This window comes from Strix aluco, chromosome 21 (genome assembly GCF_031877795.1).
Source record: "Strix aluco isolate bStrAlu1 chromosome 21, bStrAlu1.hap1, whole genome shotgun sequence".
NCBI classification, from domain to species: domain Eukaryota; kingdom Metazoa; phylum Chordata; class Aves; order Strigiformes; family Strigidae; genus Strix; species Strix aluco.
This window is the reverse complement of record NC_133951.1, coordinates 9,257,268-9,284,718: the sequence shown is the minus strand read 5'-3', so window position 1 is coordinate 9,284,718 and position 27,451 is coordinate 9,257,268. Positions and strand designations below refer to the sequence as shown.

The window sequence follows — 27,451 nt, the reverse complement described above, 5'->3', positions numbered from 1 at the left end:
CAAGACAGGGCTTTAAAGCCCAGCGGGGCGGATTATTGGTGGCAAAGCCAGCTTGCTGTCTCTGAAGGTACGTTTTGGGGGTGTAGCAAACCCCCTGCTCCCCGGGTGTCTGAGCCCCGCCAGCCTCTCGCGTGTGTCTCCCTGCGGCGCCGCTGCAGCGTCTCCTGCCGCGCTCCTCGGCCCGCGGCTGGGGGGGGTCTGTCTCTTTAAGAGCCGCGCGGGCGGGCAGCGCGCGCCGCGCAGCGGGTGCGGAGAGGCGGCGGTTGGGCCGTTGGGCGCCCGGCGGCGGAGAGGTGGGGGCTCCCCGGGGCGGCGGCGGGGGGACTCGCTCCCTGCGGGGCTCTTTTGCAGCGCCGGAGCCTTGTTCCGAGCGGCCGGGCGAGGCGGAGCAGCGCGGAGGCGGAGAGGGGCCCCGGCAGGAGCAGGAGATCGCGTGGGCCAGAGGTAACGGGGGGTGCCGCGGGCCGGGCCGGCCGCTGAGGAGACCCTTGTGTCCCTGCAGGGAGCGGCGGAGAGCGGGAGGAGCCGGGAAGGCGGCGGGAGAGCAGGGGAAGGCCGGGGCGGCGCGGTGGTGAGTGCGGGGGGTGCTGAGGCGGGCCCGGGCAATGCGGCTGTGCTGCTCCGGCCCCTCTGGGGGGGGCAGGAGGGACCCCGCGGGGGGCGGGCGGGGCTGTGCTTGCCGCTGCTGTTGGGAATGTCTCGGGGTTCCGGCGGTTCAGGGGCCGTTTCCCGAGCGGCGGGGCCGGGAGGGGGGCGGGGGGGCTTCGGTGTTGCTTGTGGGGTGCTCTGGAGAACTGTGCCCCTGGCTCCGGCGGGGTTGGAGCAGGACCCGGCCAGCCCCGCGCCCTTTTCTCATGAGGGAATTTGTCTCTCTCCGTAGGCTACAAAACCCCAGAGAAGTTTCGGGGGTACGTAGCCTGGGGCGCGTTCCCTTCGCTGTCCGTAGGCGCTTTGTTCTGCGAGAACGCGGGGCCAGAGGCGGGGGGCAGCGGGATCAGGTGGGGGTCCTGGCTGCGGCGGTGGTTCCTGGTCCTTGGCTGAGAGCTGCAGTTGGGTGCGTTGTCTCATCCCTGAAGCAGAGACATTGACCTGCCTCTGCCAGCGAGGGGCTTTGCTTATCGGGGTCCTACAGCCCTTTCCTGCGGGCTTTCCCCAATCCAGAGCAGAATAGATGCCTTTATTTCAGTTCTTCCCCTCACCTAACGTCCAGGTGCTTGTTTGGGGGCCTCTTGCAGCCCCTGATAATTGAAGCAGCGCTTTTGGGGTTGCCCAGGGCCTCTGAGCCACTGTGGGGCGAGAGCTCCCAGAGGAAGGGCTGCTTGTGGCCAGAGACTGAACAGGAAGCCGCTGACTCCTTGATAAAGAGATCTCCTTTCTGGCTAAGTGGAGTGAAGTCTTTTATCCACAAAATACTAGGTCAAGTCCTGGCAGTTCTCTCTAGGAAGGCCTTATGCTGATGGTGCTTGAGACTAAACCTTTATTCTTGGGGGATTTCAAAAGAGCAAGGCATACTGAAACTGGGAGCTTTTCTACACCTGCGTGGTGAGCTCCTCTGCCTCAACACCTTTAATGTTTCTGGTTTCAGAGTCTGTGGATGATCTGCTTGGCGACCTCCTGGGATACGAGGATGGTAAAAGGAACCTTTTTTGCAGCTGAAAGGACAGCATCCTTATCCTCTTACTCCCCTGCTAGGAGCGGGAGGTGCTGGTGCAACAGCCAGTGATCTCTGAGGGGGAGGAAGCAGCAAACAGGGTTTTCCAGAGTCAGAGGCCATTGAATAGGCTGGATGTCAGCTTGGGGAGGCCCAGTGAAGTTCACCTCTGATTAAAAGCCTCTGTGTCCCTTGGGGAGACAGCAAATCCCCCTTTGGGGTGCCCAGGTCAGGTATATGCCCGTGTCCGTCATCCTCACATCTCTCTGTCTTGTTTCCAGACGAAAGCCCCGTGAATTCTACAAGAACTTCGTGGCTGGCCAGGGGCCGCAGTGGGAGAGCCTGGGGCACCAGCTCGCCAGCCAGCCAGAAGTGAGTGCCTTTCAGACACAGCCTCTTGCTCTTGGAGATCTCTCTGTGCTCCCCAAGTCCTTGTGACGTGCCCCGTCCTCGGCTTCTCCCCCTCGCTCCCTGCCCCGACAGCGATTGCCCGGGAAGGCGAGTTACTGGCGATGCCTTTGGGAACTGGGAGCCCAGAGCCTGCAGCTTTCCAGCGAGAGCTGGGTGCGCCCAGCCCGGTACATCTCCTGTACATCTGCCTTAGGAGAGTTGCTTGCTTAACTGCAGCAGTCCCAGCGCTTCTGTCTTTTATGCGGGTGCTATTTTCGCCTCCTTTTCTGTTGCACGACGTGGCTGCCGCGGTGTGCCCGCGTGGTCCCCTCCGCCGGCTGCCACCTGGCCTGGCTGTCCCCAATGCGCCCTTGCCGAGCTCACGGGTGCTGTTGCTGACCCCTGGGCTTGTGTCACAGGTCCCGTGTAGCGGAGGATTTCTTCGACAGATTCCCTGCAGAGGACGTGGAAGCTGCAGAGGTGAGCCCGAATTTTGGGAGAGAGCCTGGGTATCCCAAGGGCTGGGACTGAGCTGGGCCAGGCTTGCCCCTGGTGTCACCCCAGGCAAGTCAGCAGTGGGATATCGGGGGGAGCTGTGAAGTCTGGCTGAAGAGGTGACCCCTCTCTGGCGTAGCTGTGGGGGAGCTGGGCTGGGGGGAGTGGGTAGCTGGTGGGAGAAGGGGTTGTGGGTGCCGTGGGTGGGCTGGAGCAAAGCCAGGGGGGCACGTCGTGCTGCAGCCCAGCCCTGCTGGGTGCTCTTGGGAGGAAGCGTCACAGGAAGGACCCTCACCCAAAGCACCAGCCTGGGTGTTCCTGACGCTTCTCGCAGAGGCAGTAGGATCTCAGCAAAGGAATCAAGGCACGTGGGGTTTCCAGTGAGGGGCACACCAGGAGGAGCTGGGCATGTATTCTCCCATTCCAAACAATGAGGAAAACCGGGGGGTGGAGCATGGAAGCGAGGGGTGAGGAGTTTCCAAAGTCTGCTTGTCTCTGATCTCTGCCCTCCTTGGCGTGCAGGGCTCCAGTGCCTCCGGCGGAGAGCCTCAAGGTCTGCTACAGAGCCTGAAGGTCAGTGCAGAAATACCCTTGGTCTGAGCCCCGCGTGGGCTGCAGCCGTGGCCTCCAGCACCAACCTCCGAAGGGAGAAGCAGCGCTGAGGCAGGAGTAGCACTCGCCCTGCTCCCGTTGCTGTCCTGTTGCTTTCCAGGATTTGGACGACCCGGAAGCGGATCTGCTGGGAGCGTCGAGACCCGGTTCTAGGCCAGGGAAGACAACTGTGAAAGGTGCTACAGGTTACAGAACTGACGTTTCCTTTCTGGGAATGGAGCCTCAGCTCTTCCCTTGGACCTCATCCAGCCTGTTCTGCACACGGCCAGACGAGAACCGGTGTTCTGGGTCAGGATTTGGGTGGCTGAGGGCGTCGCTGGTCCACCCCAAAGCACAGTTGCACCTCTGGGTGGGATCCAGCTGCACTGTGACCGTGTTACAGTCACTCGTCTCTCTTGCTGCTGCAGCAGGGATGCCAATGGGTCTGGTAGTCCCCTCAAATCTCCTTTCACCCTGAAAAATCCCCTCTGGACACGAGTAGCAGCAGCTGGTGGGTTGGGGCAAGGACTAAGGTGCATTGGTGGAAGAGGGACCTTGGGCAAAGGTGGGGAGCAATTCTCTGAGTGGAAACTTGCAAAGCTGAAGAAGCTGCTTGTGTCCGCCAGAGCTGGAAACCCCAGTGTCAGTGACACCCAGCAATGTCCCATCAGTGGCCACGGATCAGGCAGTAGCACGTTGCCACTTTGTCACTTGCTGTGAGATTTGGTCACTGAAAAGAGCTATTTAAAAGTGACTCTGTAAATGGTCCTGAGAGATAAGAGCAGGCAGGGCTGCTCTGATCTCTTGTTGGGAGGAAAAAAAAAAAAAAGACAAGCCCCAAGCCCAGCCTAAACCTCGTACCATGTGTGATCCCACTCACAGAGCCACCTGAAGCCCAGACGCCCCTGCGCACCGCGACCCCAATGTGGAAGAGGAAGGAGCTCACCTTTGAAGAGGACGGTGACGACGTGATGGCTGCCCTGGGACTTGGCAGTGGCCCAGGAAGAGATGGCAGGCAGGGCAAGAAGACAGAAGAGTAAGGGCGGTGAAGGGGCGGCGGGAGTAAAGGAGGGGGATGGCTTGTCTCTTGAGATGGTGCCACCATGGTGGGTGGGGGATGCTGAGCTTGTGCCTGTGGGTCCCCGAAAGGGGCAAGAGCAGCCTTGTGTGGCAGAGAAGAGGCAGAGCAGGCTGGCAAGGCTGTGTGAGGAGGAACAGCCCTGCCTGTGGGAGAAACCCATCTGCTGCTGTGTCCCCAACAGAGAGGAGGTCCGGCCAGCCCGCACCAAGCTGGATGAATTGCTGGGACAAGGCTCCATGACCAGAACCCTGGAAGTGCCAGACCTGGGAGAGCGCCGGGAGGTCAAACTGGCGAAGGAGTACCAAAAGCAGCCGGGTGAGCACAGCCAGGGATGCTGGGAAGGGCTGCAGAGGTGGCAGCGTTGGCTTGGGCGAGCGAGATTGATTTCTACTGCCCTTACAGGGGAAATGCCCTTCTGCCCTCGCGGCAGCCTGGCAGCATTTGCACAGGAGCTGTAACTCGGCTGCCTTTGGCCGTGGGCAGATTCTCAACAAAAGTTTTTTGCAGCCACTCTGAGGAGGCCCCTTGCTCGCCGGTTTCTGGGCAAGACGTTTCCAGCTGTGTTTTCCCAGATGCAGCACTGTCAGTGGGAATTGCAGGGGGGGAGGAGGAGGAGGGCTGGAGTCTTTGCCGTTGGCTGCTCCTCTGGGCGCTGACTCAAGGCCGCTTGTCTGAACAGAGAAAGAAGAGGGCCGGGACAAGGACGATTTTGTGTTTGGAGCATACCAGCCCACGGTGGCCTCCATAGCCAAGGGCCGGCCAGCGAGAAGGCAGTCTCTGAGGTATTGTGCTCTCTGTGTGTCTGTAGCTGCAGCCACCGACCATGCTGCCCCTGCAGCAGAGCGGGCAGGGTCCCCGGTGTCCCTTCACAGACAGGGATGTGACTGCTTCTCCTCACAGCAGGTTTTCAGCCGAGAAGAACAGCGAACTTAAAGCAGAGCCCCTCTCCAAAGCTCCTCTGTCAGCCAGCCAGAGCCCCGCACGGGGCCGCAGAAATAGAAGTGGCTGGCTGGGCTTGAAACATGAAGATTTTTTTGATTTGGAGCTGTCGTTTCCAGCAAAGGCCAGTCCTGCAGGGAGCTCCCCCAGCCCTGCCGCAGCTGGGCAGCCCGGCCCTGCCAGACAGCTCCTGGCTGCAGAGGAGGCAGCCACTAAAACTGACCCGGTGGAGGAGGAGGACTGGCTGAGTGCTGCCTTGGCTCAGAAAAAAGCCCAAGCGCAGGCAAAGGCCCAAGAGAGGACCGCCAAGCCCTGCGAAGTCCCAAGCGAAGGGCTGAATCCCGGCTCTCCTGTCAGGTAAAGGCGTGGTTGATGGCCGCAGCGCTCCCGTCTGCTCCGCGTGTAGCTGCTCCAGCAGGAGCTCTCAGAAACCCTGGGCTCAGATCTGAGAAATGAATTTTTTAAGCACTGTCTTGTCTCAGGTTGGGGTAATAATGTGGGGCTGTGTCCCACTGATCCAGCCCGCAGTCCCCTCACACCTCTGGGCTCTCCTGCCAGTTGTAGCCAAGAGGGCACACAGTGCTGTGGGTCCCGCGGAGCTGTCCTGGATCAGCACACCCCCGCGAGCTCCTCCCTGTGCTCCTCGTTCCTGCCTTCATTCCGCTTCCTTCTTCCTAGTTGAGGCAAACCACCTCCTCCAGCTGAGTTGACACGGAGACAGGTCCAGACTTGTGCCACTGAAGGGGACTCTGAAGCGAATTGCAGACAGAGAGCCCTGTGGCGTGGGCAGGGCTGTGTTGGCTGGGGCTGGTGCTGCCCAGGGGAAGGGGGTGGATGCAGCAAGGAGAAACAGCGGTGAGGGAGGTTTTGAGGTGTCTTTGCTCCCACTGCAGCCCAAAGGCTGAATCCTGCCACAGCTGAGTGGGACAGAGGCTTTCCCCTGCCAGGCAGGAACTGGTGTTGGGGGAAAGGATCTTGTCTTTCCTCGCCTCCTTGGCTCTCCCACATCGGATGCTTTTTGCTTGCAGCCCGCCAGCAGCCTCCCCAGGAGCACGGCCACAGGCAGCCGCCGTGCTGGACAAGGCAGTGAACACAGACAGCTCCAGGTAAGGCCACCTTCGCCTTTCAGGCGTGCTCCACGGGAGGGGTGTCTTGCAGAAAGCAGCTGCATGTGGGAGATGGGGCAACGGGGAGGGCTGGTAGCCAGCGGTGATCACACTGCCCTGGCACCTCTGTAAGCGGGAGGGCAGGCGGCTCTGAAGTTTAAAAACTCCAAGAAATGCCAAGCAGGAGAATGTCTGCGCGCTTCTCCGTGAGCTGCGGCGCTGCTGTGCATCACTCGTGTCTCTGTGCCCACGCAGGCCACCGCTCCCCTGGCTCAGCACCATGAAACAAGCCTCAGCTCGCCCGTTGGAGGCTGCACAGGGGGATCCCTCGAGCGACGCCAGTGCCTTGGGTGAGTTTCGTGTGGTTGTACGGTTTGGGCAGCAGGAGGCAGAGAGGGTCCCCCGGCCCTGCAAAAACAACCAGCCACAGAAAGGCAGGAGCCGCAGCATCGCCCTTGTCCATGTGAACGCTGCCCAGGCTTTGCCCAGCTGTTGCTGGAGGGGGTTGCCAGGCTGCAGGATCCCACCATGCCCATGTCGTGGTGTGGTGGGGACATGGTGCTGGGGTGCACTGAGCTCCACAGCGCTGCCTGTGGGGTTTCAGAGGGCTGCCGGGGACTTACTCTCTCTGAGCAATGGGTGGGCCTAAGTTTGTGCTGCCCCAACACTCGTCCCACTAGCGCTGTGTGCTGGAAGACCCCCTCCTGCCCTTGGCTGAGGCTGAGCACCACTTCAGATGCCACTGAAAGTGGCTGAGGGGACCCAGCCTCCTCCCAAGTTGATGGAGATGGAGGAGGAGCCATGCTTTGCCCCCAGACTTACTCTGCAGAGCAGAATCCCCGCCACTGTGCATGAGGTGGGGTAGGGATGCGGGTCTGGACAAGCCTGTCTGAGCGTCCATCCCCAGCTGCCAGAGCGGGGCAGGACCCTTCTCGCTCTGCCGAAGAGACCCAGGCCCTTGTCCTTTTGGGAGGGAATGGTTCCCCTTGGCCTGTCTGAATCACAGACTTGTTGAATTTTCAGTCCCCGCAGCCTCGTTCCCAGGAGAGCAGGAGACGCAGCGCCCTGCTCCGCTGGCTCAGGTAGGTCTGATGGGCCTGTGCCCCCGAGAGGTGCAGGATCGGGGTGGTGATCATGAGCCCTCCCCTGCCAACTCAGGGTCACCCAACTGTCCGTGCTCCCTGGGCAGCAGGATGGATGTGCTCCGCTTTGCAGCTCTGGGAGCCTGTGTTCATGGAGGCAAAGGCTTTGGAGAGCCCCAAGATGCCACGAGTTGTATTTGTCAGGCCAAAGTGTGTGTGCTGTGGCTGCTTTGTAAATCGTGTGCATTGACAAGCCTGCATTGCCTGAGCAGTGTTGACAGAGTTCCCCAGGCATCTCTGTATCCTATTAATGAGACATCAGAGGCTCCAGCTGACGAAGGACTTTTTCTTCAGCTGGTTTTCCCCAGTATGGCGGTGAAGATGCTCTGAGATTGTTTCTAGACAAGTGAAGGGGAATTGGAGCCTGTGACAAGGAGGGCAGCTCTTGCTTGGTCTCATCGAGCTGGGCCTCCTGGCCCAGCCCTGGTGGCAGGACACACACTGTCTCCCTGAGGACTCATGGTCTTATCCTTGAGTCTGTCCCCAGAGAAGGAAGAGCCCAGCGTGCTTGTGGCTGGGTAGGGGCTGCCGAGTGTCACCTGGGCAGCAGTGAGGTTGGGCTGGAGGTGTGTAGAGGAGGGACTGCAGGAGGCTGGGGCTGGGTCGCCATTCCCGGGCTGGGAGGAGATGCTCTCCTCAGGGCTTTACCTTCCCAAGAGCGTCCCTGTGTCTGCGCAGGTTAGCACAGCCAGGGCACAGCTGCAGGCAAGGCACATGCCTGCCTTTGGGGGCTGATGGCCACAACACAGAGCCCCCGATCCTGAAGGGCCTGGGTCTTCTCTCTCTGTCCCTGTAGGCAGAGTCCCCAGCCCTGGGCTTGCTGCCTGAGAGGAGGCTGGGGGCTCCCGCTGCCCAGCCCCAGGAGGATGCAACGGGCTGTCAGGCAGCACTGCTCCGTGCCCAGGACCGTGTGGCAGAGCTGGAGAGCCAGGTGAGCCACATCACCAGCTGGATGGGGGAGCAGGGGTGACCCAGGGGGAGGAGCAGGGGCCACGCCTGCTCCCAATCTCATCAGGGGGACAGGGCAGAGAGGAGGAAGCTGCGTGTCCAGAGAAGCCTGCGGCTAGCAAGTGCTGCTGTGGGAGCTCTGTCCCCTGGGTGGCACAAGGACCTTCTCCCTGGGTGCCCGGCAGGTCCGGACACTGGAGCTGGCACGGGCACAGGACAAACTCTTGATGGAGACCCTCCAGCAGCGGCACCAGGAGGACCTGGATCTCCTCCAGAGCACCCACAGGCGAGAGCACATACTCCCCTCCTCTGCCAGGGCCTTACCTACAGCCCTGTCCCTCTTCCCGCTGCCCAGATCCATCCCTGGGGCGGGCAGGCCCAGAGCCGTGTGGGTGTGGAGCTGGTGGGGGCAGAGAGGAGCCCCATAGGTGAGCCAAGGTGGGGGTCTGCTCTCACCCACACTGTCCCGTGGGGGAGAAGGAGGAGGAGCCGGTCCCAGGGCCAGCATATCCCCAGCCAGGGCTCAGGCTGCGGAGAGTTGCGTGTTTCCCCGCGCCCCCAGCGATGCCACTCTGCTCCGAAATCCCCGCGTGCACTGTGGGTGGAGAGGGCTGGCTACTGCCCTGAAAGTAACACTTCTTCCTGGCTGTGACTTCTGCGGGCAGGAGCCAGGTGAAGGTGCTGGAGGAGACCTGCAGGCAGCGGGAGCAGAGGCTGCAGCAGGAGAAGGAGCAGCTGGCGGCTCAGCTCCTGTCGCAGAGGCAGGAGGCAGAGCAGGCGCAGGCAGAGCTGGAGCAACGGAGCGCGCTGGAGCTGGAGCGGCTGCGAGAGCAGCAGAGGTGAGAGCGGCCCGAGCGGCACACGCGTGGGGCTGGTGCTCCTGGTTGTGGCAGAGGAACTGGGGAGTGGTTTGGGGACACGGTGAAAGGAGACTCCAGAAGCACTGGGCTGTGAGCAGTTGGGTGGCTTTTGGAATGGGGATTTGCTTTGTAGCCGGACAGAGGGAGGTGTGGCTGGAGACGTCCTTTCAGAGTGAATGCACTGTATTTTGAAAGATGCTGAGCCTGGTGTTTTATCTCCCCCAAAGCCCTTTTATCCAGGTCAGTGAGTCACTGGTGTCCACACACTGGGGGTCAATGAGAAATCAGTTTCTGGCGGAGCAGCCCATCCCCCCCAGCTGTGGTCCGTGCCCAATGCGGATGCCTGTCAGTGGATGCCCTGGGACAGAGCCCCGTGCCAGCTCAGCTCCTGGGACCTGGTTCTCAGGCCCTTGACCAAGCCTCGTCCCCACTGCCCGTCCTGGGTAGCCCTGGTTTGTAACAGCCTGTGGTGGGCTCCTTCCCCGTGTCCTGCAGGGTGTCTGTGCAGGAGCTCCGTAGAGAGCACGAGGAGCAGCTCCAGCGGTTGAAGTGGCTGAAGGACCAGGAGGTCGATGCGGTGACCAGCGCCACTTCACACACCAGGTACCGATGGCCAGCGTCGCGTCCCCACGTTGGTCCCTGGCCACGGTGTTCCCTGTCCTCCGGGGAAGCAGCCTCGGACCGTGGCACCAGAGGCCATCCCCTCTCCCACCCCCTGCCTCCAGGGACGCTGAGCTCTGCTGATGCAGGAATACTGCTCTGCTCTGCCCCAGAGAGGTTCGGGGCAGGGCTGCCCGGCCTTTGGCCCACCACATGACCCCCTCTCCATTTCGGGGAGATGAAGCGTGTCCCCCCGGGGTGACCCTCCCCTCGCTGCTCTCCGCAGGACTCTGAACGGTGTCATGGATCAGATAGAGAAATTCTCCAGCAACCTGCGTGACATCTTACAGAAGGTGGAGGCCACACACCAGACCACCTCCCAGGAGCTGGCCATGGGGGCACAGATGCAGGAGAAGCAGCTCAAGGGTATGTCTGCCATTCCTTTGTGCCGAAATGGCCGCGGGGTCCCCGCCGGGGCTGGGGACACCCAGGAAACAGGGAGAAGGTGCTCCGAGTTGGCCAGAGGCTGGGAGCCAAGGCTGGCAGAGCCTTGCCTGCCTCGGTCACTGGGCATCTCGGGGTCTTTCCTTTCCAAAACGGTGTCCTGGGGGGGGGGTGCAGAAAGTGCTGAGCACAAATGTGTGCTGTTTTTCTGTGAATGCGGGGTGGACAGAGCGGGGCTTCCCTCTTCATGCTGCTCATGGCCCTGCTGCTGCCTCTCCCCAGTGCTCCAGGACAGGCTGTCCCAGCAGCAGAGGGACGCAGAGGAGGAGCGGCACCGATTCCAGGAGGTGGTGGCCAAAATGGAGGCCAGGCTGGATGAGCAGACTCGGCTGCTGGAGCAGGTGAGCCCAGCCTGTGTCCTCTGCCCAGCTCAGCCCTCCCGTCTGGGGATGGGCCGTAGGTCTTGCCTACTGGAGGTCCCTGGCCTGGAGCCTGCTAATGGCATCTGTGTCTCCTCTGTGTCTGAACCCAGGAGCGACAGACGGTGTTGGCGGAGCGCTCCAGAGCAGAATCGCTGGAGGAGGAGCGACGAGTCATCACCCAGCAGCTCTCCGTGGAGCGAGCAGAGCTGGAGAGGGCGAAGGTGAGGTGGGGCGGAGATCTCCAGGTGCTTTTCACATGTCCTGTGAGTCTGAGCGGGGCTGCACTGTGGTGTGTGGTGGAGGAAAGTGCTGGGCTGCAGCATCCTTCCTCTGCCTCCTCAATCCCACACCCAGCTGCATGGTGAATTGCCCTCAGACCAACACTCTGGCACACGGATGTGAGAGGCTGCTGTGTGCATGCACGGTGCTGCAGCTTCTCGGGAAGCCTGGGGCCAGAGCTTTCCATGCAGGGTTCACGCCAGGCGCCTTGGGCTTGAGGCAGCCTCTAGGTGTTGGCTGGGGTTCAGTGGCAGAGATGGGTTTAAAGGAGAAAAGTGCTCCAGCAAATGGGACTTAGTGCTTCCTCTCTCCCTCTCTGGCGATGCTCTCCAGAGTGCGTTGCTGGAGGAGCGGAAGTTGGTGACACAGAAGCACACGGAGGAGCGACAGAAGCTGGCGGCCGAGTGGGCTGAATTTCACACCCAGCAGGCACGGAGCAAGGAGCAGGACACGGCCCGAATCCTGCCGATGGACTCCCAGGGGGAGGGCCACGTCAGGAGCCTGGCCAAGGTACCGCAGCAGAGCCCCTGCCCGTGGCCTCCAGCACCCCCTTGGCAGGCTGCCGCGTGGGTCCTGCCTACAGGGGAGACGTGGAGTTGTTCGAGGCAGACACATCGCTCGGGGTGGTGAGAATCAGGCTGTTCCGGGAGCAGCCCAAGGCTGGGTGGGTGAGGGTACTGCTGGAGTACCTGGTGGCTCTGCACCCCAAACTGGCACACACGAGAAGCTCAGCAGGGGCAGATCTTTCCCATCTCTTGGGAAGACACAAGAGAGTGTCCAGGACAGCAGGTCATACATTGGTTTCCCCTGTGCCCATCCTAGGAGCGGGCAGAGGTGAAGATACGGGTCTGCGCACTGAGAGCCCAGGAGGAGCAGCTGGCGAGAGAGAAAGAGCTGCTGGATGAGGCCTGGCAGGAGCTGAAGGCAGAGAGGGAGGAGGTGAATGGGGCTGCGCTGCGCGTCCAGCAGCAGGAGGAGGAGCTGAAAAGCGTGACCAAGGTAAGCGGAGCATCTGCACTGCCATTCCCAGCTGCACACGGGCTGGCAGCAAGCTGGGCTTTCACAGCCCTCCCAAAGCAGGGGCAGAAAGCCTGTCCTGAAAGGGGAAGGAGGGGATGCACAAAGGAGTCCTGCCCCAGGGCAGCGAGGGTCGCTGTCCCCAGCCTCCCCAGTTGCTCTGCCTTGCAGCTCTCCTCCCAGAAGTATGAGGAAGGGCAGCGAGCCCTGCAGGAGGCACGCAGGGTCGAGTCGCAGGACCAGTCGAGGCTGCAGTCCCTGCAGCGGCAGTTGGAGCAGGTCAAGCAGCAGCAAGAGCGTCTGCACCAGGCAAATACCCCCTCGCCTTCCCTTGTGGGCCTGGGGCCGCTGTGCCAAGGGCCCGAACCTTTGCCAACAGCTTCTCTCTCTCCCTTTCTCCCTGGGATGGGGCAGGACCGGCTGAGCATGGCTCAGCAGAAGAGCCAGCTCCAACAGCTGCGCCAGGAGCTGTCCAAGAGCCCCACGATGCTGCAGACCACAGGCCAGGACTCCAGTGCCCCTCTGAAAGGCTCCAGCGTGCTGTGTAAGGCTTTGTGCTTGCTGCTGGTGGGAAGGGACGTGCTGGGGGGCAGCTGCACTTGTATTCCACTTCTCAGGAGGCTTGGGCTGTTCCTGGGGGCTGTTTTAGTTCCCCTGTATATAAACCTCAGATGGGTGTTGGCCTCCTTGTCCTCTGAAGGAGCTCAGTGAAGCTCTGAGCCAGGGCAGTGCCAGGAGAGGGCAGAGGGGCCAGGAAGGGAGAGGCCCGGTGGGTTAAAGCCCATTTGCACTGGGAGCGTGGGGAGGACCCTGCTGCAGGGACACGCAGGCAGCACCCAAAGGGATGCTGTGTCATCTCTGTCTCCAGTTCCTCTGATGGCGGCAGCACCACACAATTGGGCTTCTGTTCCAGGCTTTCCACCTCCCATCAGCAGCCCGGGAGGTATCCAAGAACTCCTGGCCAGGGCCAGCTCCGTCGAGCTCAGCGCCACCCTGGCGATGATGAAGTTCCGAGCCCTGCAGGTGAGTTGGTGGGAGACTGGGGTGGGAAGGGGCTGGGTGAAGCCTGATCTGAGCCTGATGGGAGACAGCCCAGGCTGTGGCTCAGATCATTACTGAGCTGTGGGGCTGTGCAGGCTTGTAGAAGCCCTGGGAACCTAGAGGAGTGATGCTAGAAGCAAGGACGGGTGGATCCTCCTCACAGCTGGTCTCAGGCTGATGGATAATGTCCTCCATGGGGTTGCCCTTGTCCTCGCCCTATCCCTGGGTGGGAGAAGCCAGCTCTGCTGGCCTCTGGCTTCATGATGTCCCCGTCCTCTCCCGTCAGCCCCCCGATTCCCTGCTGGGCCCTTCCCCAGGCAGGGCTGCTCTTTGAGGCTTCCGCTGGGGGTCTTGCTCAGAGTGTGAGGTTGTGGACTCGGGGCGGGGGGAGCCCCCACACCCCAGGGGGTACCACGGATGGTACCTGCCCCCTGCTGACTGCAGGAAGGAGGGTTTGGGATGCTTCCCTCCCTTATGAGTGACACCCGGGACTGTCAGCCCCCTTCTGTGGCACTCTCTGATATCTCTTCCCTCTCTTCTCAGGACCATTATTACTTAGAAAACGAACAGTTCTTCCTCGAATCCCTGAAGAAAGTGTCCTACAAAGTTGTTTCTCTGCCAGGCTGAAGGGGTGGCCTCCCCATGCCGTGCCCAGGGGATGGCTGAGCAATAAACCGATCTTCACACGCTCAGGAGAGTTTCTGTACTTATTGAGGCCTGGGTGCTCGGTGGACCTTTCCACAAATCAAGCACAGCAACAGCAGGTTTTTGTGCTGCTTGTATACACAAAAATCAGAGGCTTTTCCAAATACGCCTGTTAGATACTGATTGGTTTGTGATTAACATACTTCATGCTTCTGCTACTGCGTGTGCTCAGGGAAAGGGTCTCAACCTGGGCAGTGGTCTTTTTGACCTCTGTGTGTGTGTGTGTGTGTGGTTTTTAGTATTATAACGAGGGTAGTTCACTTCCAGGACACTCAAAAGTTAGTTTTATTGCCACGTTAATTTAATTGGTTGTTCACTTTGCCAGGCTGTCCAATATTTCATCCTCAGCACAATCCCAGACCTTCTCTTTATGTTCCAGGGTGTTCCACTTGTTTCCTAGGGTTTGGAGATCACAGTCTATCCTGTATGAATTTCTCATCACTAGCGCAGGTTGTCTTGACCACGCTTCAAAGTCCCACTTGCCCGAGCTTCAAACCCTTGGGTGCGGTACCTGTAGCCCCTGGCGCGATCCTTAACCACGGCTACGAGCAGATGTGGACTGTGCCAAGAGCCACGGTGTGTGTGGCCTCCATCTCTGGGGGTGGCAGCAAGGGCCGCTCTGGGCGTGGGGCAGAGGGGCAAGGGCGGAGGGAAGAGCGGGTCCTTGCGGGGCTGTCGGGGGGTTTGTAGTCAGGCGCGGTGCCAGGCAGCCCCGTTGCTCTGGCAGCGGGGGCCTTGCAGGGCCGGCGGTGCGCGGCGCAGCCCCTGTCGCCATGGGAACGGGGGCCTTGGACTGCTGGCGGCGCGCACCATGGCGGCGCCTTTGCTGAGCGCGGCGCTGCGGGGCCGGCGGGCGTTCGGCACGGCCGGTGAGGCGCGGGCCGGGGAGCCCCGGTTCCCCGTGAGCGGGCAGTGGGAGGCGTTTGGAGTGTGTGTGTGGCGGGGCGGGGAGCCCTCGGCCGCCTGGGTTCCGCAAGCGTGCTGGCGGGGCCGGCTCCGGGGGGGGGGCGGTGGCAGCGGCCAGGGACCGCGCTCCCGCTCTCCGCCCGCCCCGGGCGCTCTTGGTCTTGTTTCTCGCTTTCTGTCTAAAGCGGGAACTCTGTCCGCTTCCAGCTGCGCTCTGCAAGCGGGCGGCCCCGCTGGGGCCGATGCCCAACGAGGATATTGACGTCGACAACTTGGAAGCGCTGGAAAAATACCGCAGTTTCACTCGCTACTTCAGGCTGGCGGAGAAGGAGAGCAGGAAGCCCCGCTGGTGGAAGACGTACCGGCAGCACACCTGCCCCCCGCCAGGTACTGGTGGGAGGAGCTGCTCCGCGCGAGGTTTTGCTGCTGAAGGTCGGGGAAGCTGTGGTTGGGTTTGCCCCAAAGCCTGCCCTGTAAGGAGCTGATGAGGTGCTTTGGCATGAGGTTGGCCCTTTCCCGGTGCAGAAGTTTGCAGAGTGCAAATGTCTTCCGGGGAAATGGATGTTAGTTTTTTGGAAGGAGGGCGGCTGACCTGCTAAAAGACGTGGAGCAAAGTAAAGTCGTGAGTCCTTGGAACCCCAGTAGTATCAGAGAAAGCAGATGTGGACCCAGAGCTTTAGAGCTGCAGCAAATAATAGCAAATTTGGCTGCTCTGCTGAGCAGGCGCAGAGACCAGAGCTGCTCCCCAGCTGGCAAACCTGCGGGCCTGGGAGTGTGATGGTTGGGGAGGGAGGAGGGAGCAGAAGGGTGGAGGTGCAGAGGGAGGGCAGAGGTGGTAGAATCGAGTCTCTGACATCTCGGAGTTTGTGTCTCTTTCACGTGCTCTCTACCGTTTGGCAGGCGTTTTGTGTTTGGGTATTTGGAGATTCATGTTTTTCCCATACATGATTTTTTCACCCCTCTCTGAAGAGCCAAAGACCGACATCAGCCTGCCGCGTGATAAGCTGCTGCAGGCACAGGAGAGGAAGGAAAGAAAAAAGATCCTGAGGGAGAACCGCCAGAGTGCCGAGATGGAAAGAGCAGCGCGGCTCCGGACTGGTCTGTGCCCCACACCTCTCTCCCTGCCCCAGCCGGTCTGGGCCCCCAGCCACCTCCTGCAGCATTTCTCTCTCCTTGCAGTGCTGATTCCCCTCGACGAAGTCAGAGCTGAGTGGGAGAAGACCAGCGGCCCTTTTCACAAGCAGCGTGTGGCGGAGCACTGCGGGATATTTCGTGACTTGTTCAAGGGGGCCACGTTCACCCCCTGGGTTCCCTTGAGGGTGGAGTACAGCCCAGAGGACGAGTACCTTGTGCCGGTCTGCTATGGGAACATGGTGACGCCGTCAGAGGTGTGTGAGGGGAGCTGGGAGCAGCCTCGAGCCCATGTGTGTTTCTGTCAGATGCTTCTAACAGGCATTACTTGTTCTGGGGATTTCTTTTGCAAGGGTATTTCCCCTGTGATGAAAGAAATATGTTTCTTGGACACGACAAGGACAGAGCTTTGCAACAGGGTCGTTGTCTGTCAGCAGGCTGGTGTTTATTAAAGCCCTCTGGGGGCTCTGGGTGGAGCTGGCTTACTGGGTGGTGGTGTGGCTGTGCCCGGTTTCCTGGCCATGCCCGTGACAAGTGCATATTCGTTGCCTTGGAAATTGTGATCTGGTCTGAATGGAAGCTGTTGTTTGAGAGATTTACATTCCCTTTCTGTTGCTCTTTTAGGCTTCCAGTCCCCCTGCAGTGTCATACGAGGCAGATAAAGGCTCCCTCTGGACTTTGTTGCTGACAAATCCAGGTGAGTAGCAGGTTCTTTAAAAAAAAATCTTTAAACTGGGTTGTTTCACTCTGCTTTTGGTCAGCTCCTGTTTCTTTTGGCTGCACAAGCTGAGGTGAGGTGATATCTGGAAAGCAGGGACATTTTACATATGCAGGAGAGATTGTAGCCTCCCCAAATTTCTGGCAGTTGAGAGATGGAACAGTGATGCAACAGGACCTGTGTCAGAGTGTAGAGGGAAGAATTCCCTGACTCCCATCTTTTGTTTACCCTCAAAGCCCTCTCTCCCTTGGCAGTCTGCCTGGGGGGTAGGTTAGCTGACACTGTTTGCCCTGAGAAACCAAAGCACAGTGACGTGAAGCAGCTGAGCAAGAAGTCCTTTTAGTCTTGGAATTCCATCTGTAGAGTTCTTTGCTCCTCCTTTTAAGCTCAATCCTATAAGGTTGAGTTACTTTTCTGGTAGGAAAGGAGTGCTGGGAGGTCTCGAGCTGCCCCCTCCCTTCAGAGTGGATCCGGGCATGGGGTTGGTGCAAACATCAGGGTGTCCCTGAGTCACCTTTCCCTGTTGTGTGCGTTTGCAGATGGACATTTAAGAGATGCGGACTCGGAGTACCTGCACTGGCTGGTGTGAGTACGGCACCTCGCAGCTGCGCGCTGCTTGGCTCAGGGAAATCCCAGGTGGAGCGGGCAGAAACTCCTCCAGCAGAGCTCGGGAATGAGCGTTGGCTGCGGCGGTTCCATGGCGCTCTCTGGTGCCGTTGGCTTCTTTTCCCCTGGGTGCTGCTAAAGATGCCGTAGTTCCAGGCGTGGCTGCTGTTTGGCACTCAAGTCACCGGGTGTGATTTTTCTTCCAGTGAAAGCAGCCTCTGTTAACTGTTTCTCTGTCAAACAGGGCGTAAGTCATGTCAAAACGTAGCAGAGAGCAATTGGCAATGCTGGGTGAATCTGCTGGTCCTAATGGAGGGAAATGGGTGGGTATATAGTGAAGTAAACTTGTTTGTGTTCAGGACGAACATCCCAGGCAACGACATCAAGTCGGGTAAGGAGATCTGCCATTACTTGCCCCCATTCCCTGCCAGGGGAACTGGCTACCATCGCTTCGTCTTCCTCCTCTTCAAGCAAGACTGCCCCATAGATTTCAGCGAGGATGTTCGGCCAGTGCCATGGTAATTCAGGCTTTCACTGGGCGGTTCCACACTCGCTTGGCTTGGCTTATTGCTCGTTATGATCCCATGCTTGTTACTGCTGTAGGAGAGCAGTTCCTCTTCATCTGCAGGGTTGTTTGGGGCTGCTTTGAGTTTGTGTGTCGCCTGAGGCATTTGAAGTACTCGAGTGTATCCAAAGAAGGGTAACAAAGCTGGTGCAGGGTCTGGAGGACAGGTCTTATGAGGAGCAGCTGAGGGAACTGCGGGGGTTTAGTCTGGAGAAGAGGAGGCTGAGGGGGAGACCTCATCATCCTCTACAACTACCTAAAAGGAGGTTGCAGAGAGGGGGGATGAGTCTCTTAAACGAAGTAATAAGCAATAGGACAAGAGGGAATGGCCTCAAGCTGCACCAGGCCGGGGTTAGACTGGCTCTTAGGAAGTATTTCTTTGCAGAAGGGGTTGTTGGGCATTGGAATGGGCTGCCCAGGGCAGGGGGGGAGTCCCCGTCTCTGGAGGGGTTTAAGAGTCGGGTTGACCCAGCACTGAGGGATCTGGTGGAGTTGAGAACGGTCAGTGTGAGGTTAATGGTTGGACTGGAGGATCTTCAAGGTCTTTTCCAACCAAGGTGATTCTGTGAGGCCGCAGCCGCAGCCCTGCAAGCGCTGCAGATCGCTGTCACTTTATCACGGGCTGTTGAGAAAGAGGTTTGCCCTGCCTGGGACAGAAATGTGCACAGAGCTGAGAGTTTTTCTTTTGGCGACTTCCTTTTCCACCTCTGTTTTCTAGCCTCTGGGGTGATGTGGGGAAGTAGCTGCCTACCAGGGTGCTGCAGGAAGAGGCTCACCTCAGCTCTTTGCTTGGGTCTTGTTTCCAGCCATAGCCTGAAGATGCGAACCTTTAGCACGTTTGACTGGTACAGGAAGCACGAGGATGCAATGACCCCGGCAGGGCTGGCGTTTTTCCAGTGTCAGTGGGACAGCTCCGTTACTCAGGTCTTCCATCAGCTTCTTGGTAAGAAATGCAGCATGCGGGGCTGTGGGAAGGGGCATGTTTGTGGGCTGGGACACGGCCCCTGCACGTGACACACAGTGTCAGTGGGCGAGCTGTGGCTGTAGGCTCTTGTTTGGGCCTGGCCTCTTGTCTAGGAGCTGTTACAGCTCAGGCTGGGTACAGAACGAGCCCTCTTCCGCCAGCCTCACAGCAGTCTGAGGAAGCAACCCGTAAAGGGCCGTTTTGAAGGAGCATTTTACCATAACCACGAGAGAGCCTTCAGCGCGGCGCGCTGGAGCAGCCCTGGTCCCGTGTGCGCGCCAGGGCCCTTCCTTGCTGCTGAAGGGGAGGGCCGGGGTCTGGATCTGGGCCATCCTGCTAATGGCGTCGCCCCTTTGCAGATATGAGAGAGCCTGTGTTTGAATTGGTGCGGCCGCCCGTTTACCATCCTCCACAGTTAAAGTTCCCGCGCCACCAGCCTCTGAGGTACCTGGACCGATACCGAGACACGGAGGAGCCCACCTACGGCATTTACTAAGGACCCGGCCTCCTCTCCTGGCTCTTGGCAGATGGGGCTGCCGCCTTCCCTGCACTCCCGCAGCGGCGCAGCTGGGAGCCACCTGCGCCTCTGGAGGGAGACCACAGTCTCAGCCCCTCAGCTCCCAGTTCCCCTGCGCTGGCAGTGCTGGGAGGTGCGTGGCTGAGGGCAACAGGCATTCATAGTGCTGGCAGCTGGGTGGTCAAAAGGCTGCTTAAAGAGGACGCTCCTAGATGAAAGCAAATCCATGGCCAGGCTGAAATCTTGCTCCTGATTCTGTAGCAGAGCTGATCAGTAGGGGTGGCAGGTAGAGTCCCCCCCAAGATGTCCTGCCTTGCTCCTCTGCATGGATCACCGTTCTCCTTTTGCCTGTCTATGGAACAAAGAGAGCCAGGCCAGCCTGGATTTCCTCCTCTTTCCAGCGCTGCGGCTCAGGACCGTGTTGGCTTTCATTTGTGCAGTCCTCATCTGATTAAACACACCCTGGGCGATGCTGGCAGAGCTGTCTTTGTTGGGAAGAGCTTGGTATCCCGGCCGCCTGGCGCAGCGCTGGGGAGCTCAGCAGGGTGCAGGGGAGGAGGGCAGCCCTTCCCCTTCCCTCTTGGCTCTTGGAGAGTGGGAAGAGTGCGGCTGCGCAAGTGGTAAACCTGCACAAGGTCAGCGTTTGTGGACTGGCGTCTGCCAACAGCTGCCCCAGCGTGTGGACCTCAGTCTCCTTCCCCTCACTCCCTGCACGCAGGTGGAGCAAAAGCAGAGCTGCAGAGGTGCTGGGCTTGGAGCAGACGCGGGGTGCTGGGCTGGCGCTGCTGCTGAGCCTGTCCCCACGCTGGGGAGAGACTCTGCTTTCTGCTGTGCTCAGCAGGGCTCTCTGCACATCCCCCCTTCCCAGCTTGAAACCCCCCAACACCAACATGCTCTTGCTGTTGCAGCTGCCTGTTCCCAGCTCTGGTTCCCAGTCCCTTTTTTCTAAGGTTCCCCCCTTCCTCCGGAAATAAGGGCCTCCAGCAAACAACTGAGAGTGTGCTGAAATGCCTCCCCCCTGCCCTTGCTCAGGGCCCTTCCCAGCTACACCTGAGCTCCCTGAACTTTCCTCCCGCCCTGAAGGGTCTGGGGTCTGGTTTAAGCTGGGGTGAATTATCTGGTGAGGTGACCACAGCGGTGTGAGAGATGACTTGGAACTCCCCCAAAAGATGCCCGTGAGAACAAACAGCCTGAGAGAGAGAAGGGATGGGGGCAGTGGAGGCCCTCCTAGCCGGGGAACGTCTCAAGCACTCGCGCGTAGCGGAACTGTGGTTGTGGGGTGCAGAGTGTGGAGCTGATGAGGCTGCCTGGGCAGCACAGGGTGGGCTGGAGCAGGGAGCCCTGTGGAGACGGGACGGTTCTGCTCTGGGACATCTTGTAAAGTTTCAAGGGCATCCGTCGGGTGAAGGACCTTTGCTTCATTATCCATGAAATGCAAATTAAAGTTGACACCCTGAGTATGCTAATAAAGATTAGCAAGATCGTGCTAATTACATCATCCCATGAAGGACCTTACCCCTCCCCATAGGAATGTGGGTCGGTCTAGGGGAGGGACCCAAGGAAAGTGTGTATAAACTGAGGGGGGGGTGACAGAATGGAGAAGTGAAGAAGATGGATGCCTCCCTGACAAACTGGGACGGGACCAACACAGGAACCCAGGCATGTGCAGAGAGCAGGAGCTGCCGTTTAAAGTGGAAAGGTGCAGGAGCAGGATGTGGCCCTGGCTGGCCGCTGGCATGTGTCACAGCCCTTGTCACTGCAGAGGGAGGTGGCGTGTGGCTGCAGCAGCGGTGGGTGCCCCTCTCTGCTGGTTCCCAGGCTGGCAGCTGCCGGGAGCACTGTGCTGAGGTCTCTGTGCCCCGCTCTGCTCGGGGACCCAGCCCTGGCAGAGGGGAGGACGCCAGGAAGTTCCCTCAAAGGGCGAGAAAGGAGCGAAATCAAATCCCCGATGGTGGGTGTCCCCCTGCAAACCCCTTCCCGGGCACAGACGTTGCTCTGAGCCCCGCCAGCCTCTCGCGTGTGTCTCCCTGCGGCGCCGCTGCAGCGTCTCCTCCTCTCCAGGGTCTCCTGCCGCGCTTCGCAGCCCTCCCGGTGCTGGGGGGAGCGGCTCCAGCCCTCAGAGTGTGGCACAGCCAGCGTGGCCTAGGGGGCACCCCTGGGTGTCTCTTTAAGAGCACGTCTGGTTCGATGCCTTGACCCGCCCCTGGGCTCAGCGTCACCATCTCTTCCTCCTCGCAGCTGAGTTTCTGTTTCCCCAGCTTCTTTCACCGGTTTCTTTCCCCGTCGCCCTGATCCCAGCCGCAGGCAGGATGGCATCAGCCATCTCGCAGAAGCTGGAGGAGAAGCTGGTGTGCTCCATCTGCCTGGAGCTGTTCAGAGTGCCCGTGACCTTGCCCTGCGGGCACAATTTCTGCAAGCGCTGCATCAGCGACCACTGGCACAAGCAAGAGCAGGAGCCTCCCGGGGCCAAGAAGGGGTACACGTGCCCCGAGTGCCGCAGGGGCTTTGAGCAGCGCCCGGAGCTGGAGAAGAATGTCACCCTGTACAGCGTGGTGGAGCTGGCGCGGGATGGCGAGGCGCGGGTCTCGGGCACAGAGGGGTCTGAGGTGGCCCACGGCGAGCTGTGCCCGCAGCATGGGCGCCCACTGGAGCTGTACTGCGAGGACGAGCGGCAGTGCATCTGCTGTGTCTGCACCGTGCGGCAGTGCCAGCAGCACCGGCGGGTGCTCTTCGAGGAGGAACGCTTTAAAAAGCAGGTGGGGACAATGGGTGGCAGGACTGGGGCGACGGCAGGGGGTGGTGAGCAAGGGGGAGTCACAGCACCTCAGGCACAGCATGACATCCCCCTCCACTGGCTCGTGCCCTGCTGTGGGCGTGTGATGTGCCTCTGTGTGCTGAGCTGTGCCTGGCCTCAGCTGAACATGGGCTCTGGCCAGGGAGGTGCCACCAGTGCTTGGCTGCTCCCCGAGAAACCGGGGGCTGTCAGGAGCAGCAGAGAGCTGGATAAATCCAGCAGCACCAGATGAATGGTGCCATGTGTGTTTGTGATCCCCAATCTAGAGGAAACAGCTGAAAAAGTGGTGAAATTCAGAACAAGATTTCACTTTTCAGCGACCCTGGATGCAGCCTCTCCCCTTCCCAAGCCTTCTCCTTCCCCTGCAAGCCTTGTCCTGCCGCCCCGAGTGAGCTCCCAGGGGCCAGGCGGGCAGCAGTGTGCTGCACCGCAGGACATTGGTGACTCCCTTCACAGGCTCTTTTGAAAGAGTCCCTGGAAAAAGCCCAGGAAGAATCAGAGAGGATTGAACGGGTGATGCAGGAGCTGGAGGAGCGAACGTGCAGCATCAAGGTAACACTGTGGCCACCTCTGTGGGGGGTGTGCAGGTGGGAGTGTGCCGGCTCTCACAGCTCTTCCCTGCCCAGGACTCCTCCGAGGGGGTCAAATCGGTGATTCTGAGCAAATTTGCCCTCCTGAGGAAAGCCCTGGAGGATTTCCAGTGGCAGACAGTGGCCAGGATTGAGCAAGAGCAGGCAACAGCGCTGGGGCATGTGGAGGAGGACTGGAGCTTCCTGAAGGACCGTCTGGATGTCCTCGGCCAGCACAGGGAGAGGGCTCAGGGGCTGCTGGCCTGCCCTGACCACAGGACCTTCCTCCAGGTACTGTGCCTGCGCTGTGTCCCCCCCCGCACCCTTTCGGTGAGGACAGAGACGTGGTCAACCCCTTCCCCATGGGGGATGTATCCTCAGCCCAGCTTAGGGATGGGATGGGGCTGTGGGGAAGTGCTGCTTTTGGGGGGGTCCCTGAAAAGTTGAAGGGGGTGATGCTGGATGGGAGCAGATGGTGCTGCCCTCAGGGCTATGGGCAGCATCTCCCACCCCCAAACCACTCAGCAAGGCTCTTCCACTGCAACAAAACACAAAATCCCGTGCTGCAGCCCCTCTGCTCCCTGCAGCCTCTCGCTCCTGCTGCGACTGTCCCCTGACCCTGAGCGCCAGCCACAGCTAATGGCAGATGTTTTGGGGATGCCTCCATCACCCACTGGGGAGACGTAGTGTGTGCAGATGGGATTCGGAGCTGCGGATCCTCCCCAGCCCAGTGCATAGGTGTCTGTGCATCTGTTCACAGGAGTTCCCCCTGCTCCCGGCTCTGGAGAGCCCAGAAGCGCTGCTGCCCGTGGAGTTTGATGTAGCTGCTGTGATCAAGCCCATCGATGAGATCCTTGCCAACATCTCCAGGCTCCTGCTGGAGGACCTGCCCAGCTCGGTGGCCCCCAAAGCCCCCGACCCCACTGGCCAAGGTAACCCCTCTGCTCACAGGGTCACTCTGAAGGGCTCCAAGTTATCCTGAACCACAGCCTGGCCCATGTCACCGTGCTGGGGACACGGCTGCTGGGCACAGGGGTTCGGGATGGGGACACACATCTACTGTTCAGCACATGGCTATCAATGGGGAGGGATGGGCTGGGTGGCTTCCCTGTGGCCTCCTCCTTGCTGGTAATGCCAAATGCGGTGGCATGTGCCCACTCCCAGGCTTGGATACGATAGACTTCCTCCTTCCCCTGCTCCTCCCATCAAAGCCAGGAAGGAAAAAGTTTTTGGGTGGCATCGCTCAAAATGCCTGTCCCCATTCTCCACAGGCCCAGTGCATCCCCAGGAGCTGGCGGTGAAGGTGGTGGCTCCTCTCCCCGTGTGCCAGATCCGAGCGGAGCTTCTGAAGGGTGAGGAGCACGTGGGGGTCTGGAGGGACAGAACCCTGCTGGGGTCCCCAGTAGGATCTGGCAACCAAGCCAGACTCTTGCCTGGGAGAAGGGTGGTCATGGCTGTGGGGACAGAGGCTCCTTCCGTGACTCTCCTAATCCCTCTCCCTAAATGCAGAGAAGGGTGCTACAGGGCCGGGGTGGATGGGTTGGGGGATACTGCGTGGATGGGAAAGGGCTTGTTAGGGGCATTAGCAGCACCAGAATCACAGAACCATCTAGGTTGGAGATCCTCCAGTCCAACCATTAACCTCACACTGACCGTTCTCAACTCCACCAGATCCCTCAGCGCTGGGTCAACCCGACTCTTCAACCCCTCCAGGGATGGGGACTCCCCCCCTGCCCTGGGCAGCCCATTCCAACACCTAAAGCAGGCGAACAGGGAACACTTTCCTGTGGAAACTGGGGCTCTCAGTGCCCACGTTGGGTCAGCCGCTGTCCCAGATCTTGCCCTGTCTCCATCCTCTCCCTTTCACCCACCTCGGGCATCTTGCTCGAGCAGGAGTGATGTGCCTGTTCCCCACGGCCCATATTTAGACACAGCACTGTCCCGCAGGCAGGCAGGCAACGTCAGCAGCTGGCAAGTGAGCACCCACAGGGATGTGTCGTGAGCTGCCCCAGCCACCCCTGGCACAGCACCAGTCCAGAGTCCTGCCTGCAGAGCCCTGCCTGCAGTCATGGCTCTCTGTCCAGGGATATGGCCTCAGCACTCGCAGCCGCAGTCCTTCATGTCCCCTTCCCTCCCTGGGCCCATCCCACTCCAATTCCTTAGCGATTTCCTCAGTGCTCCTTTTCCCATCTCCTCCCTGTTGGGAACAGGGTTGGATAATGTTTAGGGCATGTTGGTCATGTCACTCTTGCCAGGGAGGCGACTGATGCCTAGGGGACCTGTAAGATTCCTTCCATCAGGCCCCACAAAACATTCTCAGGGATATTAATAGGAAAAAGCCATGATTTATGTGCAGCGGGCATGACCCCAGCATAACTGGCCAGGCCGGGTTGTTGCGGGAGGAAGGTGAGGTGCTGGTGGCCTGCAACTGCCCATGGCAAGAGGATTTATCGCAGCCTGTGCAGAATAGAGTAACCCCCTGCAATACCATGTTTGCTCACTTAGTGCCTGGTTTTCCCCCCCTCTCCCCACCCATGTTCATATTTTTTGCTCTTAAAACCAAGCAAAACTCTTCCAAAATGACCACAGAGCCACTGCTGCTTGCTGGCTGTGAGCTGGGCTGTGCAAGGACAGCGCGAAACGTCGCGTGTCGGTGCCTCACCTGCTATTTCTGGGCTCTTTGCGTTCCTTGTGGCAGGTGGGTGGGCAGGTATCGCATCTTCCCCTCCAAATGTGTTACAGCCTGTTCTCTTCTGTTTTGGGAGCCAGCCTTATGCAGTTTAAACCATATCACTGTTGTGGGGGCTCACATGAAGGGTGTAAAGGTCTGATGAATTTAAGCCCCATCCATGTCGTTTCTCTTCTTAGACCACCGCAACCTGACCTTCGATCCCAAGACAGCCAACAAGTACCTGGAGCTGTCGAAAGGTAACCGGAAAGCCAAACACGGCCCCAGTGCCATCTGCGGGTGGCAGGAGCAGGGACCCCGCTTCGAGCCCTGGCAGGTGATGTGCACGCAGGTCTACGGCCATGGCCACCACTACTGGGAGGTGAAGATCTCCAGCCACTCTGTCATCCTGGGGGTGACCTACCGTGGTCTCCCCTGGGAGTGGCAGCAGGGCCACAAGTTCAACATCGGCCTGGACGGGGGCTCGTGGGGGCTGCAGGTGCGGGAGGATTGCTACCTGGCCTGGCACAAGGGCCAGGCAAAGAAAATCCAGGAGCAGCTATATAAGAACCTGGGGGTCAGCCTGGACTATGGTAAGGGGCTCCTCTCCTTCTACGGCCTCGGGGAGAAGATACAGCTCATCCACTCCTTCCACAATGTCTTCACCCAGCCCCTCATTCCTGTCTTCTGGCTGTGCGAGGGGCGAGCGATGACGCTGTGCCGGAGGGACTGAGCCGGAGCCGTGGTGCTGCTCTGTTAGCCGGGCTGGCAAGCCCCAGGCTAGTGCCATAGCCAAGCTGCAGCCAGGGGCTGTTGTGGTGCGAGTGGGACCCAGATGCTGAGGCAGGAGTGGGGTGCAGTGTTTTAACAAGGGCTGATGAGGACAGACATGCAAATTAACCCACTCTGATTTGCATATGCAAATATCACACTGATTACACAAGTTAGGGCAGGGGAGGGGACGCAGGGCTGTGCCCTCGCTGTGGGGATGAAGCTCCTGGTTGCTGTGTGGGGGCACATGTGGGTGCCTGTCCCTGCAGAGGGGGTGAGGGGTGGGTAGGGAGGGTGCAAGAATTAGGTTTCTCTTCTCTCTCCTGTCCTGGCCAGACCTCCCAAGCCTGGGGGAGATTTGAGGTGAGGAGGACCCCAGAGGGGGTTGCTGCAGCCACTGGGTGCTGTGGAGCAACACGGCGGGAGCCCTGTGCTCCCCCAGCTGCACATGCAGGCAGGTCCTGCTCCCCCAGCCCCTCACAGTTCCCTCTTGCCACTCTCGGACATGGCAGAGCAACTTTTTGAGGTGCCACACTGCGGCTGCTCTTTGTACAAAGTTGCTTTCCCCAATAAAGCTCTATGTTCCTATGGGGTTCACCTCATGTTGGTGGGAGCTGTGGGAACAAGCAGCACTGAGGGGGTGAGCTGGGTGCCCCTGCTCCCGCACCCATCCCTGCAGGGCCCCATCCTGCCCCTCCGTGTCCTCGCAGGGACCAGCACCATGGAGTGACCAGCTGGCAGCAGAATTAGAAGGTGCTTAATTTATAGTAGCACTGCGATAAGGAAATCGGGTTTCCTATGGCTCTGCCCCAAGGTTGATCTGGCGCAGAGGAAAATCTGAAGCTTTGATTGAAGCTCTTCCAAGGGCGAGACGGCAGGTCCGGCATCTCCCCCCGCCCCCGCAGGGATGCTGGTGAGGACTAACGGGGCGAAACTGGGCACCGGGTTCAAAGGTGCTGGGAACGTGCAGGCAAACGCGTGGGGAATGAATCACATGAGCTTGTTTCCTTTGGGGAAAAACAGCTTAAAAGGATCAATCCCCTTCTTCACAGACAGATGCGATTTGTCTTGCTGTGCTTCCTCCTTCACTCTGCACCTCCCCACTCCTGGGCCTGTCCTTGGGTGGGACCTTGGGCCGGCGTGGACCTGGGAGCTTATCCAAGCCAAAAAATTGTCTGTGCACAGGAGGTGTCCGGAGATCCCATGTTTACCAGACAGATCCTCATACCGAAAGCACTCTGGTGTCTCCCCAGCCCCATCCCTGCCTGGTGCCTGCGGGCTCCGGCCGGGCCCCAGAGGAAGAGGGGACAGGGTTTGAGCCAGGACCTGGGCACTGTGGCCCCTTTTTGGCCATGGGAATGGCTGACATGGATCCATGGGCACAAGGGCTGGCAGGAAAGCACCCGCACCTCTGTACTGGGGGGGGTCAGGATCCTCCATGTGGCCCCAGGGTGCAGGGGGGTGGCAACAGGTTCTGAGGCAGCAGATCCTGGGGGCAGGGGATGCTCGTGGGGGGGCAGCAGAACCCTGG

The 27,451-nt window shown here is 59.9% G+C and overlaps 3 protein-coding genes across 14 annotated transcripts; all 3 read left to right on the top strand.

Annotated features, from left to right (window-relative positions):
* Positions 1-303: 303 nt before the first annotated feature.
* FBF1 (Fas binding factor 1) lies at positions 304-13,698 on the top strand. 11 transcript variants are annotated; one of them, XM_074846879.1, is made up of 26 exons: positions 304-571; positions 881-908; positions 1,586-2,023; positions 2,461-2,521; positions 3,059-3,109; positions 3,249-3,324; positions 4,010-4,163; positions 4,390-4,523; positions 4,888-4,990; positions 5,109-5,504; positions 6,095-6,253; positions 6,425-6,603; positions 7,277-7,335; positions 8,192-8,326; positions 8,529-8,629; positions 9,009-9,182; positions 9,699-9,806; positions 10,090-10,229; positions 10,530-10,648; positions 10,780-10,890; positions 11,282-11,458; positions 11,771-11,947; positions 12,137-12,274; positions 12,380-12,509; positions 12,834-12,988; positions 13,550-13,698. In XM_074846879.1, exons 7-26 carry the CDS (start codon positions 4,051-4,053, stop codon positions 13,631-13,633), a joined length of 2,892 nt encoding a protein of 963 aa, XP_074702980.1. In that variant the 5' UTR covers positions 304-571; positions 881-908; positions 1,586-2,023; positions 2,461-2,521; positions 3,059-3,109; positions 3,249-3,324; positions 4,010-4,050; the 3' UTR covers positions 13,634-13,698. The 11 variants fall into 11 exon arrangements, with proteins under 11 accessions (XP_074702980.1, XP_074702979.1, XP_074702970.1 ...); XM_074846878.1 differs by having other exon boundaries at positions 304-908; positions 1,933-2,023; XM_074846869.1 differs by lacking the exons at positions 304-571; positions 881-908 and having other exon boundaries at positions 954-1,630; positions 1,933-2,023; positions 3,249-3,333.
* A 407-nt stretch (positions 13,699-14,105) lies between these two features.
* On the top strand, positions 14,106-19,596 carry MRPL38 (mitochondrial ribosomal protein L38). 2 transcript variants are annotated; one of them, XM_074846882.1, is made up of 9 exons: positions 14,106-14,287; positions 14,825-15,004; positions 15,587-15,715; positions 15,797-16,005; positions 16,373-16,445; positions 17,006-17,051; positions 17,432-17,590; positions 18,444-18,580; positions 18,961-19,596. In XM_074846882.1, exons 2-9 carry the CDS (start codon positions 14,860-14,862, stop codon positions 19,095-19,097), a joined length of 1,035 nt encoding a protein of 344 aa, XP_074702983.1. In that variant the 5' UTR covers positions 14,106-14,287; positions 14,825-14,859; the 3' UTR covers positions 19,098-19,596. The 2 variants fall into 2 exon arrangements, with proteins under 2 accessions (XP_074702983.1, XP_074702982.1); XM_074846881.1 differs by lacking the exon at positions 14,106-14,287 and adding an exon at positions 14,498-14,580.
* Positions 19,597-19,730: 134 nt separating this feature from the next.
* TRIM65 (tripartite motif containing 65) lies at positions 19,731-26,507 on the top strand. Its single transcript, XM_074846880.1, has 7 exons — positions 19,731-21,069; positions 21,180-21,874; positions 22,369-22,464; positions 22,539-22,772; positions 23,242-23,413; positions 23,753-23,833; positions 25,350-26,507. The coding sequence occupies exons 2-7, from the start codon at positions 21,428-21,430 to the stop codon at positions 25,880-25,882; spliced, it is 1,563 nt and encodes a 520-aa protein (XP_074702981.1). The 5' UTR covers positions 19,731-21,069; positions 21,180-21,427; the 3' UTR covers positions 25,883-26,507.
* The last annotated feature ends 944 nt before the right edge of the window (positions 26,508-27,451 follow it).